General features: G+C 38.5%; 1 protein-coding gene across 3 annotated transcripts in view; it reads right to left on the reverse strand.

Moving 5' to 3' along the window:
• Positions 1-22,901, reverse strand: part of ANGPT1 (angiopoietin 1) — a 148,756-nt gene that overhangs the window by 71,702 nt on the left and 54,153 nt on the right. For all 3 annotated transcript variants that reach the window (XM_063300267.1, XM_063300268.1, XM_063300269.1), the window contains exon 2: positions 2,810-2,965. In XM_063300267.1, coding sequence (XP_063156337.1) covers positions 2,810-2,965 — 156 coding nt within the window. The remainder of the gene's footprint in view (positions 1-2,809; positions 2,966-22,901) is intronic.

Here is a 22,901-nt window from a genome sequence, read left to right on the forward strand (position 1 = left end):
TATAATGTGGTAAGATCTATTTGTCTTCGCTTAAAATGTAAAAATCTTTATTTTGCAACCTTGTCTGCAACCTTGTCCAGACACCTGTATTTGTGCTGAAGACCTTTTAATATAATTCACTTTCAGATGTTGTCACACAACACATTGATGTCGAGATGTGGACAAAGTTGGAACACTAGCATGTACTTATCTTTTGCCCAATTTAGTCTTCATGCATTAGTTTAAAAAACCTTAAAGAGGGCAATAGAGCCACATATCCATGTCTTATGTATCAAACATGGCTAAACTTCTCTTCAGATAGTGAGAAAGTCCCCTAGAAAGTCATTAAACTAAAGGCCTGTTCTCCCACTGAATATTAGGACTGTAGGGTTACAACAGGAGAACTAGCAGCCACACCCCAGCAGTAATGTAAGAACTAGACATAGAAGAGATTCAAGGCAATGGGTGAGCTTTGATATGCTTGATTCCTTTTAATACAATGTAAATCTATAATGTAGTCTCTATTTCTTCATTGTGATATAAATGCAAAAAAATGCAAGATTTTTGCTCCAGAGATTTCCTGCATTAATATCCCATTACCTATAAGCTAAGGCCATTTCATATGAAATTTTATTAGACCTTCTATGCAAAACAAAGAAGCTGAGAGCTTAAGCAAGGCTATATTGTCATCACCATGTGTACACGATCTCCAGTTAGACTGAATTAATTGTTTTTCCCCCTTGTGTAACTGATCTTGGTTACTCTATAAGTTGATATACATTTAAGTAATAATTATGGGAAAGGATACTGCAAATATGGTTCAAGGCTTGAAGAATGAATGAATATACAGTGTGTGTATGCGTATGTGTGTGTGTGTGTGTGTATGTATATTCATTCATCTCATACACTCGGCTGGTACAGTTAATTGCCCCTGTAATGATTACAGATATATTTGTTTAAAGCAGACAGTCTAAAGTACAACAACTGTTAGATACCATATGCTCAGAACTGTGAGTAGAAGAGAAAAGAATTGTGAGGAATTATGAATTATGAACTGATAGATAAAATCAAAGGACAAACAAGAATCAAAGGATGTTCAATGAGTTTAGGCCAATGGACATGTTTCAGAATTTGAAATGCTGATATTAAGGAGTTATCTTTCTCTTCCCTTCTGACACAAGTCCTGTTTCTGATGGGTTCCCAGCATGTCCTGGAATTAACTAGATGTTGTCTGGGCTTCTTAGCCTTTTATATAGCAGTGAGTCAATTACAACCAGAAAAGGCAACAAAATTGAGCTGTCTTCTTTAACACTAGCAGCCTAAGACACTCTGCCAAGCTTTAGGCTGTGATCCTATACCCACTTACCCTTTATCAACCTTCTTGAGTTGACTTATTTCTGATTTACACCTCTATCGGTTTGTACCTGGTACTGATACAATCAGTCTTAAATTCTGGATAATCTAAAACATGGAAGCTTAGATTTACCATAGCAACATCTAAAGCAATTTACAACTAAGTCCCAACTCTCATCTAGGTGATGAATATTGGCTATTGGATTTAGATGACTGTCAATTAAGTAGCCTCCATGTGATTTATCCTAGGCATTCCTGAACACATTATGCCCACATTAGTGTCTCAGGACTGGTGGGGATGGGAAAATCAAAGTGCATAACATCTTTGCTTCAGCTTTCAGTTCCTTCCATTCTTTTGCTATCTAGTTATCACTCTGCAGTGCCACAGGATTTGAGACACATAAAAAACTGCATCAAAATAATCTTGATCTGCTTGTACTTATGACTTCATAAATATTTTTGCACATAAGTGGGGCTTTCCTAGTGCATATTTGTTTTATTAAGGAACCATAGCAAAAAGGTAATTTTGATGTGATGAAATGCTAGTTCATCAAGACTTTGAGTACTGCTTTAGCAGTGTGCAAAAGAAACTCTCTGCATCATTAAAGCAGTATATCAACAATTGTAGTAGTACATCTGTGTGTACTGTATTTTTGTGTGTGTGTGCTGTCATTTCTTTCAATCCGATTATAAGCTCTACTTTCACTTCTGATGTCTCTTTATCTTTAAACTATATTAGGCCCTTAAAAAAGATGATTCATCAGAAAGTAAGACATATTTTCTCCACCACCTACTTGGATATTAGTTTTAGACATTTTGACATTAAACAGAATTATGGACCAATTGAAAACAGACAGAGCAAATCCACAGAACAATGCAGGAAAACCACTCATCTGTAGGAGGTAGGATTCTAGATTTTCCTATCAATGCTAGCTTTTCTAGCATTGTGATGCACATAAACAATGGGAAGAACTTTGTTCACATTGTTGTAGCTGTCATCTTGACTTGTTTTTAAACATATCTGGCAGATATTCCTGATGGTCTCTCAGTCTGGTTAGTTGATTACTTCAGTGAGAATAAGTTCTCAGCTGACTTCAAGCAAATGCCAGCCAAGTATTGTACACCCTTCAATATGTAAGCTCATCTATGGAATTAGTTCCAAGGATGACTGAGAAGCCCTATAAAAATATAAAGTAAGGAGATCTACCCAGCTAGGCTAAAGAGTCAATGCATTATTTAGACCAAATACAGACAACCACTAGGAATTTATTGTCCCTGACATTTCTACTGTTAGTAAGCCCTCAAAGTGTTTTTAATCAGGAACTGATCACCTTCCAATATATGAGAATATATGTAGCTCATGTTTGAACTGATCACCTTCTTGGCTACTTCAGCAAAAAAGGATTATTCAGGAAAAGAGAAGGGAAATTATTTTACCATAGTCAATGTTCTGGTGAATGTAACTGTGACCACATACCTGTGTTTCAACATCTGTAAGCTTTCTTGTCTGTTCTGCTGTCTGGCTGAGAAGGCTGGTTCCTATTTCCAGCATGGTGGCCGTGTGGTTCTGGACAGCGTTCTGCTGCAGCTGAGCCATTTCTGACTTCATGTTTTCCACAATGTAGTTCTCAAGCTACAGAACAAGAAAAAAACAAAGGCCGCAGAAAAGTATTTTATTTATACTGATAGGGAGTAAAAACTCGGCAGCTTTCCTTCCTGAAAAGCCCTTCAAGTCAGTGTTACAAGAAAATTGGAATACATATGTAAAATAAAAACAGCAAAGATTTAAACAAACGTCAGCAGTGCCAAAGAATGGCATAGAAGGCATAGAAGGAAAGGAAATCAATAAGCAAATCAGCAGTGCAAATGAAATTAGGAGAAAGAGATAACTAGAACTGAAGGCTATCCATAAGACATTTATTAGATCTAGCTTCACTAGAGTTCAGTAAGGATCTGTGGGGGTGGCAAGGAGGACAAGTAAAGTCAGGTATATTGTGACATGACAATGCAAATTAAATGAATTATGTATTTTGCATGAATTGCATGATGTGATTATATGATGTCCATACAACAATGTTATGAGATACAAACATTATTATGGCATCTACAGGATGTAAGGAAATGAGAAGATGAGCTTCTCTAGGGAGGGTGTTGCATGGATATGAATGACTACCAAGATCTGTATGTGATCATTCCTACTAATTCCACTTATGATGGTGTCAGGATACAAAGCTGGACTTTGCAAGATTTCCCTTCAAGAAAAATGGCAAAATAGGTTCCCCTACCAAGAAAATGGCTTGTAAAAAACCCTCCATGCCAGTAAAAGTGCAAACAAAAATATTTATAACAAAGAACTATATCCAAAAATGTATATGAATTTTCAGAAAGTTTTTTTAATTAAAAACAGATATAGAAATAGGGCAGGGCAAATTTAAAGTTGAAAAAATAAGTAGATGGAAATAAGAATAAGAACAAATAAGAATCAGATTCATTCATCCACCTGAAACCAGGATCCTCCCAGCTAGGAAAATGCTCAGACATTGTGATTTGGTTCATACATCATAGTGAGCCATGATTCACTTGAACAAGGTTTGCTGAATAAACCACAATGGCTGGTTTCCCACAACATGCTAAATCCAACCAAATCACTTATGGCTTAGTTCAGTATATGATCCCAACCTGTGATTCAGTCATACTTGCACATCATTTAATAATGTATCACTGAGTAGCTTGCAAGCCAAAAGGTACTCTGCTTCCATGACCTATTATGTCTGGTGACCTAAAAAAAAAAAAAATCCCAATTCATCATTAAGAGATTAATGCAGTTGCTCCTGTTTTCTGGAATGATCTCCCCCCACCTCCCAATGTACTGCAGGCCCCAAATCTGCTTGCCTTTAGAAAAGCAAGACCTGGCTTTCCCCCAGGCATTAGGGGCCAGCTGAGTGGAGTCCCCTTTTGGTGGTTATGCTATGATGCTTGGTCGCCATTTTATATTTTGGATTTTATTTATTTATTTATTTATTTATTTAGTACAAGATTTAATGTTGCAGGTAGTCCTTGTTTAGTGACTGAAACTGGTTCCAGCGAAATGGTCACTAAGCAACACGGTTGCTAAGCAAACCACATGACAGAGAGAGAGAGATGCTGCGAAGATTGCTGGTTGCTGCCATCTCATTCAGATAAAATTATCTTGTACAGTGTCCTGTGCCTGACCCTTCCCCCCTCCTTTTTTTTTTTTTTGTACTGTTTCAGGGTGGAGAGACTGTTTAAACAAGGTCTCTCTTCCTCAACTGCTTTTCTCTTCAGGGCAGCAGGTCCCTAAAAAGTGCTAACCCCAAGCTAACAAGCTAAACTCTGTGACCTTAATCACAGAACCCACGCCAGCAAATAGCTGCTGCCTGAAACTGACCAGATCTTAGTCAGTTTCACACTGAAGGCTTTTGTTGTTGTAAATGCAGGGGTTGGAAAATGGATCATTTATTACTGTTTATTACTGTCGTATTTGCAAATGGTCACTAGCCAGGGCAGCTGATAAGGTTTGGGGATTTCTGGTTTTTGGTTTGCTGTTTGTTTTCATGCTTTACACCATCCAGAGTCATATTGTTACAGATGGACAACCTTACAAATCTAGCCATCAATCAATCAATCAATCAATCAATCAATCAATCAATCAGGTATGCAAGATCATTCAGAGCATATTTTCCAGAAACTTTATTATATTTTGTTCCAAGGAGAATAATATATATGGTTGTCTCCCATGTTATCCTATTTACCATCTCATGAGATAGGCTAGGCATTAGCATGCGAGAAAGAAATTGTCTCAAAGTGATCCAGGAAGATGTATTGCTTTGTACAGTTTTAAACCTCGATTTCCCACCTGTGAGAGAATTCAGAAGATAAAAGACAGCAATAAAAAAAGGAGGAAAAACTAATCTCACTGCCTATCAAGAGTTAATTAGCCCACATCTAAAACTTACCACTTTTGTTATTGCATCACACTAGCTCTCTAATAAGTATCCAAGGACAGGAAAGCACATGGTGTGATTGATACCCAATACCAGAATATATAGCATGTTTTCTATGCCTAAGAAACACTATAAACTATACAGAAATCGCACCTGGGAAATCTCTTCAAGGATATAAATTTTCTATATTAGATTGTTTCACTATTATTGTTAAGAGTGAAAATTTTAGTAAGAAAGAGCATCTTGTCCATAGTGTGATAGAGTTCTTTTATGCACACATGCACTTTTAGTATTTCAGAAACAAAGGGTGATTTCCCTTGTAAAAAAATCAGTTATACAAACCCTCATTTTGTGCTGTCTTGCAGATTACCAATGATGCTTCATATTGTAAGTGGAAAACACATTATTTCTTGTTACATTTTGTTTTCCTTGTTTTGCATGGATAGAGCTAGAATCATGCAACTAGTACTCAGTCTTCAGTATTGAAAAGCTAATTGTTAACACATGCCCACACACACACACACACACACACACACATATGTAATATAGTAACCATAGATAGATTGGCTTATGATATCCAAAATAGGGGAATGGAATTGAATTTTCTTCCAGATAAGGCTGGTCTGATGAAACATCAAACAGCATTGAACCTGACTGGACTTCTCACATAATATACTGCATAATTGCTGCTGGGATGATATATAACACAAAAATTCATGTAGAAAAGAAACCAAATGGAATGTTCCACAGGGCCTTGGGATAGCTCCTGGAACTGAAGTGGTGACTAGGGCAACATCTTGAAATGAGATTTATTTCAGCCCTGGGAATTATGATGAAATGGATAAGTGTTCTTTAACAAAAGCTTTGCCTCTTAGTGCATAGATCCATGTCCATCCTCACACCTTTGGATGGCTTGGGAGGTGTGTGAGTAACAGGATATGAAAGTGGGTAATCCATCCTTAGGTGTCCAAAAGGAGGTAGCAGTGCAGCTCATCCTGAAAAATCCTTTCCTTGATTGAGCTAAATTGGACAACTATTGGTCTATCTTCAGCAAAGGATCGTTACCTTGTCGTGGTGCTGGAGCTTGAGCACCTCAATGATGCCATGAGCTAAACCGTGAAGGGCCACCCAAGACGGGAAGGTCATGACAGAGAGGTCAGACTAAATGCGATCCCTGGGGAAGGTAATGGCAACCCACCTCAGTATTCTTGCCGTGAAAACTAAATGGATCAGTACAACCAGAGATATGTCGGTATACCATCGGAAGATGAGACCCCCAGGTCGGAAGATGGTCAAAATGCTACTGGGGAGGAACAGAGGATGAGCTCAACTAGCCCCAGACGTGATGACGCAGCTAGCTCAAAGCCGGAAGGACGGCTAGCGGCCGACGGTGCTGGTGGTGAACGGCGAATCCGATGTTCTAAGGATCAACACACCATCGGAACCTGGAATGTAAGATCTATGAGCCAGGGCAAATTGGATGTGGTTATTGGTGAGATGTCAAGATTAAAGATAGACATTCTGGGCATCAGTGAACTGAAATGGACTGGAATGGGCCACTTCACATCAAATGACCACCAGATCTACTACTGCGGACAAGAGGACCACAGAAGAAATGGAGTAGCCTTCATAATTAATAGTAAAGTGGCTAAAGCAGTGCTTGGATACAACCCAAAAAATGACAGAATGATCTCAATTCGAATTCAGAGCAAGCCATCTAACATCACAGTGATCCAAATATACGCCCCAACCACAAATGCTGAAGAAGCTGAAGTAGAGCAGTTCTATGAGGATCTGCAGCACCTACTGGACAACACGCCTAAAAGAGATGTTATTTTCATCACAGGAGACTGGAATGCTAAGGTGGGCAGTCAAATGACACCTCGAATTACAGGTAAGTATGGCCTGGGAGAACAAAACGAAGCAGGACACAGGCTGATAGAATTTTGCCAAGACAATTCACTCTGCATAACAAACACTCTCTTCCAACAACCTAAGAGACGGCTTTATACATGGACTTCACCAGATGGACAACACCGAAATCAGATTGATTACATCCTTTGCAGCCAAAGGTGGCGGACATCTGTACAGTCGGTAAAAACAAGGCCTGGAGCTGACTGTAGTTCAGATCACGAACTTCTTCTTGCACAATTTAGGATCAGACTAAAGAGATTAGGGAAGACCCACAGATCAGCTAGATATGAGCTCACTAATATTCCTAAGGAATATGCAGTGGAGGTGAAGAATAGATTTAAGGGACTGGACTTAGTAGATAGGGTCCCGGAAGAACTATGGACAGAAGTTGGCAGCATTGTTCAGGAGGCGGCAACAAAATACATCCCAAAGAAAGAGAAAACCAAGAAGGCAAAATGGCTGTCTGCTGAGACACTAGAAGTAGCCCAAGAAAGAAGGAAAGCAAAAGGCAACAGTGATAGGGGGAGATATGCCCAATTAAATGCAAAATTCCAGAGGTTAGCCAGAAGAGATAAGGAATTATTTTTAAACAAGCAATGCGCGGAAGTGGAAGAAGACAATAGAATAGGAAGGACAAGAGACCTCTTCCAGAAAATTAGAAACATTGGAGGTAAATTCCAGGCAAAAATGGGTATGATCAAAAACAAAGATGGCAAGGACCTAACAGAAGAAGAAGAGATCAAGAAAAGGTGGCAAGAATATACAGAAAACCTGTATAGGAAGGATAACAATATTGGGGATAGCTTTGACGGTGTGGTCGGTGAGCTAGAGCCAGACATCCTGAAGAGTGAGGTTGAGTGGGCCTTAAGAAGCATTGCTAATAACAAGGCAACAGGAGACGACGGCATCCCAGCTGAACTGTTCAAAATCTTGCAAGATGATGCTGTCAAGGTAATGCATGCTATATGCCAGCAAATTTGGAAAACACAAGAATGGCCATCAGACTGGAAAAAATCAACTTATATCCCCATACCAAAAAAGGGAAACACTAAAGAATGTTCAAACTATCGAACAGTGGCACTCATTTCACATGCCAGTAAGGTAATGCTCAAGATCCTGCAAGGTAGACTTCAGCAGTTCATGGAGCGAGAATTGCCAGATGTACAAGCTGGGTTTAGAAAAGGCAGAGGAACTAGAGACCAAATTGCCAATATCCGCTGGATAATGGAAAAAGCCAGGGAGTTTCAGAAAAACATCTATTTCTGTTTTATTGACTATTCTAAAGCCTTTGACTGTGTGGACCATAACAAATTGTGGCAAGTTCTTAGTGGTATGGGGATACCAAGTCATCTTGTATGCCTCCTGAAGAATCTGTATAACGACCAAGTAGCAACAGTAAGAACAGACCACGGAACAACAGACTGGTTTAAGATTGGGAAAGGAGTACGGCAGGGCTGTATACTCTCACCCTACCTATTCAACTTGTATGCAGAACACATCATGCGACAAGCTGGCCTTGAGGAATCCAAGGCTGGAGTTAAAATCTCTGGAAGAAACATTAACAATCTCAGATATGCAGATGATACCACCTTGATGGCTGAAAGTGAAGAGGAACTGAGGAGCCTTATGATGAAGGTGAAAGAAGAAAGTGCAAAAGCTGGTTTGCAGCTAAACCTCAAAAAAACCAAGATTATGGCAACCAGCTTGATTGATAACTGGCAAATAGAGGGAGAAAATGTAGAAGCAGTGAAAGACTTTGTATTCCTAGGTGCAAAGATTACTGCAGATGCTGACTGCAGTCAGGAAATCAGAAGACGCTTAATCCTTGGAAGAAGAGCAATGACAAATCTCGATAAAATAGTTAAGAGCAGAGACATCACACTGACAACAAAGGCCCGCATAGTTAAAGCAATGGTGTTCCCTGTAGTAACATATGGCTGCGAGAGCTGGACCATAAGGAAGGCTGAGCGAAGGAAGATCGATGCTTTTGAACTGTGGTGTTGGAGGAAAATTCTGAGAGTGCCTTGGACTGCAAGAAGATCCAACCAGTCCATCCTCCAGGAAATAAAGCCAGACTGCTCACTTGAGGGAATGATATTAAAGGCAAAACTGAAATACTTTGGCCACATAATGAGAAGACAGGACACCCTGGAGAAGATGCTGATGGTAGGGAGAGTGGAAGGCAAAAGGAAGAGGGGCCGACCAAGGGCAAGATGGATGGATGATATTCTAGAGGTGACGGACTCGTCCCTGGGGGAGCTGGGGGTGTTGACAACCGACAGGAAGCTCTGGCGTGGGCTGGTCCATGAAGTCACGAAGAGTCGGAAGCGACTAAACGAATAAACAACAACAATTGGTCTATCACCAACCTTCTGCATGCATGCAGAATGGATTGTATTGATCACTCCAGCAGATGACCATTGTCAGGACCTCCTGGTCCTACTTGACCTCTCAGCAGCATTCAATACTATCAACCAAGCTATACTTCTTAGCAGCTGTAAGGGTTTAGTGGTTGGGGCCACTGTTCTGCAGTGGTTCTGCTCCTCTGTAAGTGGGCAATACCAATTGTTGTGGGGAGGAGGAAATGGCAGTCTGATGGATACTTTATTGTAGGAATCTGAAGGATTTGGTCTTCACATCTCTACTTTTTAACATCATCATAAAACCATGAGGAAGAGTTGTTCATCAGTTCAGGGTGAGTATCATCAGTATGTCGGTGATGTCCAGCTATACATTCCATTCTAGGCTGGGCTATGGAAATCTTGACTGGGGTTTGGACTCTGAAGGACCTGGATGGGATCAGACAGGCTGGAGCTCAATCTAACAAGACAGAATTGCTGTTTGTTGAGAAACCATCTGGCTCTGTGTCTATGTCAGTCCTCCCAGGTAAACCAGACAGGAAACACAACCAGATGAGCTACTTCTACTTTATTGTTAGGCTACATTAACAGAACTGTTCAAGTCTGAAAGTACAGATCTCCTGCCATCCCTATGTACTGCCTAACCAATTAGGTCATGTCCTTTCTCTGCCCATTGCTCAGTTGCAGACTCCTCCCTCTTTTATCAAATCATTCCCTAGGCAGCATTTCTTCCCCCATCTTCCAAGGTCATCCTCACATTCCATTACAGTCTATTCCAACTGTTAATCTGGATGGTCTGGCACTCCTCAAAAGGAGAAGATTGATATTGTTGGAGTTCTCCTGAACTCGTGGACACTGCTGTATTTGCCAATGGAAGCCACAGCCCTATGAAGAACTTCATAGATACAGTTTGTTTCTGCGGTTGTTACATGCAATGTACTACCCCTTTACTTCCTTTTTGGAGAAGGAAAGAGGTAGTGTGAGTAATGTGATCTTTGACAGTGACATGAGTAACAGGCTGATCTTTATGAGTCACTTTTATCATCTCATTGAAACTCAGTACCTATCAGAGCTCTTTTGATATAGCCAGGTTGTTGGGGCTTCCTTCACTTTCTCTTCTCTCAGCCTGTTTCCTGTGTCCAGCTACAAGCCTTTACTTTGTTCTCTTCATACTAATGGAGTATTAGACTTCTAAACTAGGCCTGGCAGCACAACATGGACCTCAGTTCAGCACTCTGTCTGAATAAGGTGGCAAACTTCTGTACTAGCCTCTTTCTCAATGACCTACCCAACTCTTTGACATTATATCTTACTGTGTCAACCTGCTTCTACTGTTTTTTGGTTTTTAATGTACACTGATGCAAATTTAGCTTTCATACAGGGGTCACATGTACACTGGGTGGATCTCTGCACACACTCCATGGCCAAATTCAGCTTTTGGTGCAAAATAAACTGTACAGTTTTGTATATTCCATTTTACTCATGAAATATGCATAGTAGATTTTTATACGCTCTTTTATACAGAATAGTTTAGATAGATAGATTTAGTCATGATGTTAAAATAAAACTTGGTGCTCCTCATGAGTAAGAGATGAATGCAGATAAATGCATAATATTTACTTGTTTGTAGAAAGGGCAGCATGAGTTTAATTTTTATTTATTTATTTATTTACTTTTGCCACCACCCATTTCCCCCAAAAAGTGGGGACTCTGGGTGGTTTACAACAAGGATGAGTTACTTTCATGGATATCACTGATTCTGTTCGTGGGGAAAGCTGCAACCATAGAAGTCAATATCATGTAGACATGTTGCAAAATTATTTAAATATTTTGCACCTTAGCTAAATTACATCCATGTATATGCAATTCCCATCAGATGTTCAGGGTTTAAGCTATAGAACAAGATAATATATTTTAACAAACTAAAATGAGAGCCAGGTTGGTGTAATGGCACCAGGCTAAAAACTGGGAGATCGTGAGTTCTAGTCCTGCCTTAGGAACAAAGCCAGCTGGGTAACCTTGGGCCAGTCATTCTCTCTCAGCCCTAGAAAGAAGGCAATGACAAGCCACTTCTGAAATCTTGCCAAGAAAATTGCAGAGATTTGTCCAGGCCATTGCTGGGAGTCAAAACTCAAAGGCACCAAAAAAAAGAAAAAGACATAAAATGTCCAGAGACCATGTAACTTCTCCAGTGGATAATAAGCACATGCTGCCAACTAGATGCCATGATCACTGGAGTGTTTGCAGATGAAGGAGCTGTTTTTGCTATTTTGATAACATTTCTCTGGAGTTGCCAATCAAGGATGAAACTACATAGGATGTGATTCACTACGAGTTGAAGCAATGAAATGCATGATTTTGGTTTTAATCTCACTAGGGCTTCCTGCCCCTATCAGCTTGGTATTTAAATCTTTAGTATCAAATGTCATAATTTACAATGAAGCATGAACTATTTCAGCAGCAGTAAGAATATGATAAGAGCCGGATGTGACTTGATTTAAGGACTGCAGGAGAAAGCAGAAAAGCAACATTGTTTTTATACCAATAGTTCATTTTATCTTTTATCTACCTACTTCTGAAGATGCCAGAAGTTACATACTTATGAATTACTGTGTCTGAGGTCAAAAATGGTCTGTAGGTAATCAGATGGCTCATGTACAAACACACAGATCTTCAGCAAAAGGGGATGGAGGTATTCCTCTAAGACAAATATGTTTTGAATATAGGTGATGAAAAACTGATTTTTCAGCTCAGCAGAAGACTGAAAGGAGGAACTGGAGAAACGGAGACCATAGTCTCACAAATCTCACAAACTTTGCAACATGGGGTTGACCAATGACCTAATGCTAATATACTTAGCAATCAAAAAGCTCCTTCATACCACATGGCCCAAACACTTGGTTTACTGGATAAGCAGAAAAACAAAATGCACTAAAATGAAACACATATTTTCCTGTCTGTTCTGATGCTCAATGCTGTACAAATTTTCTTGGTATTTCATAAGACTCTGTATTGAGATTTCATGAATTTACTTAAATTAGTCCTAAACTGTATATAAAGGCTAAGATAAGTTAAGGAAGTTTCCTGGAAGAAAATGTAAGCCTTCCCAAGCCACTTGTAACCCCCCCCCCCAAAAAAAAAGGCAATACATAACAGGACATAGATGTTCCTAAGGCAGAGGCAAGGTTTTGCCCGAGCAGACTCTGGGCCTATTTGGAATTTGAGAGCATGGTGTTGGGTGCACTCACAAACTATCTGTCTGTTAGAGTTGCCATTTCACAAACTAGCCATCCAATACACCTAGCCAATCATGAATACCCGTTTACCAGGATGCTTTCATCCACCCTAATGGGAACTTAAAGGAATTCTTACAAATATATAATTTTAACTTTGGACAATACCAAACTTTATTTCTGTCCAGAAACAGAAATAATTCTACCTCACATCTAATCATACTGTTGATCCCATCAGCATCTGTTGTGATATAGTACATCGTAAATAAATCCACCTTTAAAATAAGAGCTCTCCTCTAAATTAATCTCTGAGTAAATTATAAAACAACATGCTCAGAACAAGGCAGACATTAAACAAATTGAAACTTATTTAAATCTTATTTTGATTTAAGATTCCCTGATAGTTGAGTTTCGTCCTTTTAGAACTGATTAAGGATGTGCTTGAATAAAGTAAAATTATTCCATTCACTGAGGTACATATTTTAGATTTTATTTGGAACACTGTATACCACTCTTATTGAAGTTACACACTTTTGTCTAGGCTGGGTCATTTCTCATAACTGGCAGCTAACAAAAGGAGAAGGAGAAGGAGAAGAAGGAGAAGGTGTTGTTGTGAGTTGTACACTGCTTAGTCTTAAACCTGTTTTTAAGCTTGGAATTTCCAATGGATGTGTTTGAATATAAAGCCTGTCAATTCTGCAGGAAAAAAAAAATACTGTTTCTTTCATTAAGCAACTCACTGTCTGATCCAATTTTTGAAATACCACTACTATTACTATTAACATTACAAAGTTAGCAGTACTGGCAGGTTTTGCCCCTACAGTAGAATTCAGTGACATCTGCTTTTTGTAACCATTCTTGACTTTGAGTCTTATGTTTTCCACAATGTGGTATTACTCAGCAGCCCTGCAATAAAGCCCCAGCCTTCTCAGAAATAAAACTGTCACAGAGTTCAATAGTATTATTTAATAAACATTCTAGGAGATTGCACATTAGAAGTAATTGACTGTTGCTTTCAGTGTTTACTGAAAAAAATTTATAGAAGACACCCATATACTCATGAATAAAAATGCAAACAGAAACATGAGACATGTGTGCATGTTGCTGGCTCTTGGCATGTGGCTATAAATAAATAAAGAGTTGCTGTCTCTCAGAATGATCAGTTTCCCTTTCATGGAAAAAAATATTATAATCTCTAGGTAAGATGAGCTCTCAAAATGGCTTCATCATTCCAGGATGCAAGAAGAGGCTGAAGTGTAAAGTAAGGAAGCACTACAACAGGGGACAACCCTAACATTGTACCACATTTTTTGAAATATTTCACGTTCAGGAAAGAAATAGAGAGCAAGAGCTAGGCACCCCTGTGGTGTGGCTAGGACTGAATATCTGAGCTCAAATCCAGGTGCCCACAGAATAAGGTTTGGTGGGCTCCAAATGCCCATCTGGAGAATGGCAACAACAACAAGTCCTATGCCTCTTCTTGATAAGCTACTTGTTTTCTTACTTCTAATTTAAAAAGCATGATACCTTCTCTATTACAAAATGGAGCTTATTTCCAAAGCATTAAGGTAGCAATACGTCTGAAGACCTAGTGCTATTAACCATACATAAGCTGATGAAACAGCACCCCACTCCCAGTTCATTAAATCCATGAAAGGGGTGGGGGAGGCTGGGGCCCCTGTGTTGCATGTAGATCCCAAGTCCCATTTTCTTATTCAGAACATCCTCCATTTCCTTTGACTTTAAGGAGGGAAACAGACAAAAACTGTAGTGTGAGCCTGAATTTGGGGATATCATAAGTGCAGGCAAAGTATTATCTGCCAAACCCAGCCACATTCTCATGTATTGCTCTACCCATTTTGCAGCTTCCTCATCCGCCAACAGTAAGTACTGCTCTTGTCTACCCTGGCATAAAAATATTGTACAATGCAATTACATGAAGTGCCTTAAGGGGCCCTTCAGAAAGCCTGCTGGTGCAAAATGCCCCTTTCTAAAGTGCCGTAATGGCATGTGGGAATGACCTTGGGAGTCAGGAGAGAGAGCCACAGACTGGACAACCGGCATTTAAAAGATGTGTCAGCTGACAGAAGAAGGGAGGGCATAGGAGATGTTTCAGAAGGGACCCTCCTAATTTTCTGGACAGTAAAAGGAAAAGAGGGGAGAAATACTTCCAGTCTTGCAAGATTCTGTCAATGTAACCTTACAATGAAGATAGAGCTAGTAGTCCTGGTTGTACTTCTTGTCTGGACTACCTCACAGAGCTAACAAGTGCTGAGCAACCACATCTCCTAGAATAATCAGCACAGCTGCTTCACGGACTTCCTCAAGTCATGTGTGTGGGGTGGCGGGGAAGCATATACATTTTTTTTTACTGCTGGAACAGGTGGAAGACTTGATCCAGCCAATGTGGGAAAGCCTTTGAAGCAATAGGATTAAGCCTTTCAGAAGATATGGCTGCCTCAACAGTTGGAGAAGGATTCTTCACTCAACACACTTTGCAAACCAAGTTTTGGATCCTTTGCATGGCCTTAGGAAATGCAAGTGACTCAGACTGATAAGTTGTTTCCGTGGAAAGAAAAAGAAAAGAAATGGAAAAATGGGTGAAAATCTTAATTCCTAACCAGCTGAGCCCTGTAAAGTTTCAATGTGCGGTGGAGGTGTTGAGCAGTAATTTCATCAGAACCCCCAGTGGCCTACAATGATCCTTGTCTGTAACCAAGGTAGGCAATCTGGTGTTTGTAGTCAACACTGTATCCATGAATCCCTTGGTTTCAACCAGGCTTTTGCCTAGTCAAGGTATTCTACATTCTTTTAATAATAAAAAAGATCATTGAGATGTTGGCCTGCTGCAAAGCCACACCTCAACTTGTAGGACCATCGGTGAATTGAATATATATATATTTTTAGGATTTGAAGAGTGCCATAAACATTTTTAAATAAAAAAAAAAATAATGAAAAATAAAATGTTTGCAGCCCAATTCTTTGTTTGGGAGCATGTATATCTGACTAATGTTAAAGAGAGAATGAGCAAGCAAGCAAAGAATACCAGGGGGCAGGTGTCAAAGAAGTCAAGATGCTGGCTATCTTGACTTTTTTTTTTACCCCTGTTTTGCAGACACCTCTGGAAGAGTAAGCTCATCAAGAACATCTTCATTTGAGGGTGAGAGAAGGGATGACAACGGATTACCTTCTAGCAGAAGGCTGTTTTTCAATAACCATATCCACTACAGCCTTTTGAAAGAATACCTACTGCGTACTTTCAGAATTCCAATTTGGCCTACTGGATTAAAAATACAATTTATCAATGCCTTCTTTAGGTGTACCCTGTGTCTCTCTCTGAGTCCTTTGAAACAAAAAATTTAGCTCAGCAATTCCATTCAGGAGGCCCATACAAAGGTTGTACCTCTTGAATATATATATATATTTCTAATATCATAGATCAAGATTGTTTTGCCATGATGTTGAGCACCTAAGCAAGCCTTGGCATGGGGCTTTATGGCCAAGATTGCCCGTTTGCAAACACAGATACAAATAATGTCACCCTCATCATTTACTTTCACAGAACTTGCTCACCAAAACATTATAACAGTTAACCTTATTGCTTCTATATGCTTTGAGTTGGAGAAAAGCAAAATAAAACCCAAATTTACTAAGGGATCTGCCAAGACCCCATCATTTTTTAAAGTGGTCAGAAGAACATGAGTCTGAGAACCTCAGCTATACAATGTAATTTACAGAGGACTGCATATGATGGTTATACCAAACACCCAATGCCACCCAATGAGTTTCATGGCTGAATCTCTCTCATACTCAAGTCCAAGAGAATGTTCTCCCATATTAAATTCACTTGTGTTTTTCAAAGGCTGAATCATTGGTATAATCTAATCTGCTCTTAAAAAGCCACATCCATCCAAGAGGGATTATTTAGCATTAGCAGCTGATTTACCAGCAAAATCACTTACAGCTAGAGTCAACCACACATGGTCCACTTTTACCTCTGACATATTTTAAATAAACCTTCTGAGAGCATTTATTTGAATGTTCACATATGTATATGGATCTCACACACACAAATAAACAGTTGGTGTTTATTTGAATATGCAAGCCCTGAAATAAACACAGCTGTGTTGGACTATATGATTTCCAACCGTGATGTTTCTCATTCAAACGACTTGCCATGGTTCAAATACACTTGTGCTCAGTAAGGTTCACCATAAGGCAACACTGCCTTTCTAGAAAATTACATTTGACAATTCAAGTAGACAAAAACGTGTGATTTCCCAGTGGAGATAAGAGCATTGGTTCAACTGTTGAATTCCTGGAACCATGAAAAAACAAATACTTTTTTCTTTGTTATTGCCTCATAATTAATAAGGTGTCTTATGCTGGGTTATGAAGGTAGATCATTGCTCTGTTTGAGACATAATCTACTCAAATTGGCTGCATCTCTTCAAACTCTAAAGCAGAGACATTTCCTTATTCTTTGTTGTTTAATGGAAGAGAACATGAAGAAGAAACATGTTTCCTTGCTTTCTATTGATGTTCAGGATACTAATCACAGCTCAGAGAGAGGTGCATAAAACTAGCTATGGGGAGCTTTAATCTTGTTGTGAAAAGCTTTGGGGAGAAAGGAATTTATTTATTTTTTATTTATTAATCAAATTTATCACCTCCCATCTCCCAAAAGGGACTCTTTGGGTGAGGGACTTTGCTAAATCTCCTTGTCTCCAACAGGACTCCCTCTTAGTGGTGTCAATGGAACCATTTTTGAAAAAAGAAGAGAAATAAAAGTTCTTTTATGATATCTTCATGGGATTTAATTGAAAAATGGGAAGCCAAATAGTCTAGAGGCCACTGGACAGACGGCTGTACCAGATTCTAACCCTTGAACAGCTTGTAACTAAGTTCAAGCAAAAAATACCACATTCTTTCACCAATTTGTATGAAAATGGGAAGAGAAAAAGATATAGGAAAATTTCTCAGTGTGGTACTAATTTTAAATGAAAAAGATTAAATTAAAATTTAATTAGTTGTATCTGCTCAACTCTCTTGCAGCCCTGTATGCGTTATATTATCAGTTATAATGGCACTGTGTTCAATAATAATATCTTACAAGCACCAAATTCAACATTTGGATTATTCCATAACTTGTAATGGGGGGAGAGGTGTTGTTGTTTGTTGTTAGTTGCCGTTGAGTCATTTATGACTCATGGTGACCCTATGTATAACAGAATGAAATGCTGTTCGGTCTTGCACCATATGCCTGACTGTTCCAGTATTTGCATCCATTGTTGCTGTGATTGTATCAGTCCATCACATTGAAGGTCTACCTCTTTTCTGCTGGCCCTTGACTTTACCAAACATGGTGCCCTTTTCAAGCGATTGGTCTTTTCTGAAGAAAGTATGAGAGTCTAAGCCTAGCTATCTTCACCTCTAGGGGACATTCTGGTTGTATTTCTTCTAAAACTGATTTGTTTGTTCTTCTGGCAGTCCATGGTATTTTCAATAATCTTCACCAACACCACAATTCAAATGCATCGATTCTTCTTCTATCTTCCTTTTTTAATGTCCAACTTTCACAGGCCTATGTGGCAATTGAGAAGACCATGGCGTGAAGGGGAGGTAGTAAGACCAAAAGTTACTTTTTTTCTTTCTCTAAGGGTTGTTTCCTTGCGAGACAAGGTGAGACTCCTCTTTATGCAACAAGTGGAGGTTGAGTCCAAAATTTATCGTACTTAGAATAACCCACTGAAATCAGTTAAAGCATTAGTCATGATTAATTCAGCATACGCACACAGTCACTGTAGCTGCCCTTTCAAATAGCATTTCCCCTGAGATTTGGATGGTAGGATGGCCACAATCCTACCTGTCTTCCAGAAGATTCTTGGATTTTCCCTCAGGCACAGGGTTGGGAGGTTTTATGCCTTTCTCGACTTTTTAAAATTATTTTGATTGGATGAAGTTGTCTTTGGAACATCATATTTTACTATATTGTATTATCTATCTGGTTCTTGTGTGTTGTTTTTATTGTGTAGCCCACCCTGAGTCCCATGTCAATGGACAGTTCTACATGATCTAATGTATGAATGAAAAAATAAAATAAAGTGTTTATGATACCAGTAGGCCTACTCTAAGCTTGACTAACTCAGGATCAACCACAATGACTCTCTTCCCAGCATCAGAGACAGAAGAAGAGAGAGTCCACAAATACTCCTGAAGCCTGTTCCTCCTCCTCCTCCTCTTCTCCCAGCCCCCTGTCACCCAATAGGCCCATTACCACCAACTGCCCTGTGGGGAAAACTCCAGAGCAGTGTTTCTCAACCTTGGCATGTTGGCAGGGGAATTCTGGGAGTTGAAGTCCACACATCTGAAAGCTGCCAAGGTTGAGAAACACTGTTCTAGAGGTTCGTTTATCTATTCCTTTCAAAATAATATTTATCGCATTATTTTATTTATTTATTTATTTATTTATACATCAAATTTATCACTGCCCATCTCCCAAAAGGGACTCCGGGCAGTTTACAATAAACCATAAATAAAAATATAAAACTGTAAAACACTATAATACATAATACAATAAATATAATAAAATATAATAATTTGTTTATCTATTCCTTTCAAAATAATATTTATTGCATTATTTTATTTATATTTGTTTCACTTGTAAGCCAAGTTGGGAGGACTCTTATCTTGAAAAGTAGGCTATTAGTCATTGTAATAAATAATAAAGAAATAATAAATTGCAGGTATGCTGAGTGGTTATTAATTTGAGGTTTTCCCATTTAAATGCAACATTACTCACCATTTACTACTCAACCACATCAGTCCAATGATAAATTATTACTAAGATAGTCCAAGACCTTCAGTGAAGATTGGTGAGATATTTCATGCTATCAACAATTAAAATTTAGAGGATGACTATTTTAGAAAATGCTAGAGTTAGATTTAGATGTCACAGCTCTCTTTGGTTATGGCTTCTCTTAAATAATGTTGGACAGCCACAGTCAGTTGTGTCCTATAAAGTCCAGGTATTTATGATCTTCAGTTTTTACAATATAAATGTGTAGCCCAAATGGTTTGGTGATGAATGTCCCATACAGATGGCAATATTTACCTTAGATTCTCCACAAGAATTTTAAAAATTATGTATTGGTACATCTTTGCTGGAAGTGCTTTATAATTCTAGAGGTAAAAATGACCTGAACAATTCCAAAAATAACCATGGCAGTAAAGGAATAATTGTAGTTTCCCATAGCACCGTAAAAACAACAAAACCTTAATGGAAACTGCAGTACTTCTCTTCTTTCTCATTCTTATAACTCTGCACACTTCCATTAGTCTCTACATGGCCTCAGGCCCAATGTTGTTTTTAATGAGACCTGTTGCATAACACTTCATACATATGAGTTTTCAAGCATTTCTTACAAAAATGTTTGATGGAAAAGTTTAATCTCCCCTTAGCCAGAATGAAGTCTGCTAAAGAAGGCAAAATCAGAATGAAAATGGCTACTTGTTTTTGGTGTGAGAAGTAGCATTTATAGCATTTAGAAGGCTCCTACTAAATGCTATAATCTCCTACTATTTTAAGTTACTTTTAAAATTGATTTATGGTTTTGATGATTAGACTAGGATAGATTATAGAAAGAAGAGAGTCATGATGTAACTTTAGAAAGAGAGGTTAAAATACAATTGTACTTATAACTGCTATGAAGAATATAAAAGCTACTTCTTTATCCCTTTATATCTTTCTCTTTTTTTCTACTTGCTTATATTTTCTTTTCCTATTGCACTTTTAGCTTTTCTGTTACTTCTCTTTTTCATTTTCTGTTTTAATTTAGTTTGTATTAGTTCTTATTATTGCTCTTAAAACTTTTAATAAAAATTATGTGTGTGTGTGTGTGTATGTATGTGTGTATATATTATGTGTATACACACACACACACACACACAAACGCACACACATAGTTTTAAAATGTTTTAGATTGGTTTGGGTCATATAAATGGGTGTGTCTGTTACTGTATGTTAAAATTATATTTTGTGTGTCGTATTACTTAACTCCTGATGAGAAAGCCAGAAAAGAAAATAGCACATTTATTCAAAAGTAAGTTCCACTAAGTTAATTGGGTTTTGATTCCAGCTACTGGACCAATGGATTTCAGAGATGTTTGCCAACTCCTAGCAAATGGTTAGAGAGCTTTCCTCCCATTTTTCTCATCTGAGCCATTGTGCTGTTGTGGTTGGCTCTGAGACGTAAGGCCTCAGGGCCATCTATGGACCTCAACTACGGAAGTTCATTGAATGACTTTGGGCTACTCTCTTTCAGCCCAACCTACCTCTCAGCATTGGTGTTGGGAGAACTTTGTAGGACAGTGTGCTATGTATCCCACCATGATCTCCTAAAGGAAATAAATCCAGCAAACAGAAAAATAAATATTGGGATAAGTTAGCATGTAAACAGTGCTCTGACTGATGCGCAGCCCATGAAATTTCACAGAGAAACATAGTGTCCTCTGAAAGACTCAAGATAACTGTCTGAAATATACTTGTAATATTTGTGTTTGCATGTATAAATATATAATATATAGTGAAATACAGCAGAAAAACAATGTCCTACAAAAAGTTGTATGGAGGTAAGAAATTCCAAGGTACTAAGAGAAACCTGAAGCCATTATATATCATTGTTAGAATGTCTTTGCTTCACAAAAAAAAATTATTGGAAGAATAGTAAGACATTAGACTACTAAATTAAGAAAATAAATAATGAAAGCCAGTGCTACCCAGGTGGTCTTAAAACTGCTAACAAATAAAAAATAGCTGCTATATACCTAACAATTGATCCATCTAGTTGATGGTTTATCCTAAAACGCAGAAGCCATCTACTACTTCAACACCTTTACTGTCAATTATAAGGCTGGTTGTTGTATCTGTTGTTATTAGTTTGGTCTTTTTTATATTTCATTTTAGTCCATTTTTACTGTGCTCCTTGACTTTTATTAATAGAACCAGCAGATCCTTTGCGTTTTCATCCATCAAGGTTGTGTCATCGGCATAGTGCATGGTATTGATGTTTCTTACTCCAATTTAAAACCAATAATCTTCTTCCAATCCATCTTCCCTTAATATATATTCAGAAGAATTGAATAAATAAGTGGAGAGTATACAACCTTGTCTTACTCCTTTGCCAACCTAGAGCCCATCTATTTCACCATATTCTGTCTGTACTGTGGCTTCCTGACCTGTATATAAGTTTCTCATGAGGACAATGAGATGTTCTGGGATTCTCACTTTTTCTAAGCACATTCCAGAGCTTGACCTTATTGACACAATCAAAGGCTTTTCTATAATCAATGAAGCACCTACTGATTTCTTTGTGGTATTCTTTGGCTTTCACAATTATCCAGTGTGCATCAGAAATGTCTTTTTTTTACATTCATCCTTAACAACTTATTTAAGTTCATTTCACAGTTCCTCTGCTTCTCAATCAATGAGGTTCAGAACTTCAAAGTGATTGCTGATGTTCTCCTTGAAATCTTATTGTGCTCATATTGTGGAGACTGCTTGGCTTTCTTCTTCATCTTTAGCTTAACTTGGAACTTGCACAGAAGCAGTTCATGATTTGTTCCACCATCAGCACCTGGCCATGTCTTTGATGCTATAATTGAGCTCCTCTCCTTTTATCAATAATAGAGTCAATTTGATTTTGATGTACTCCACCTGATGATGTCTGGCACAAAAGTGTTGTTTTGGTTGTTTGAAGACAGTGTTAGCTATGAAGAAATCATTGAAGTGGTAGAAAGTAATAAGTAGGTCTCCTGTTTCATTTCAGCTTCCTGAACCATACAATTCAACTACATTTTCTTCTTTAATGTTTCCAACCCTGGCATTCCAGTCTCCAATCACAAGCAACACATCTTGCTTGCATGTTCTATCAATTTCAAATAGAACTTGGTAATAAAACTCATCAACCTCCTCTCATGGCACTTATGTATCATGCCATCAAGTTCGAGTATCAGGTTGGAATGAAGAAACTCAAAGGTTTTGGCTGGGAATAACTTGGTTATTCAGACAGACAAAAAGTTCCACCCATGGAACCATT

This window comes from Candoia aspera, chromosome 3 (assembly GCF_035149785.1).
Source record: "Candoia aspera isolate rCanAsp1 chromosome 3, rCanAsp1.hap2, whole genome shotgun sequence".
Lineage (NCBI taxonomy): Eukaryota > Metazoa > Chordata > Lepidosauria > Squamata > Boidae > Candoia > Candoia aspera.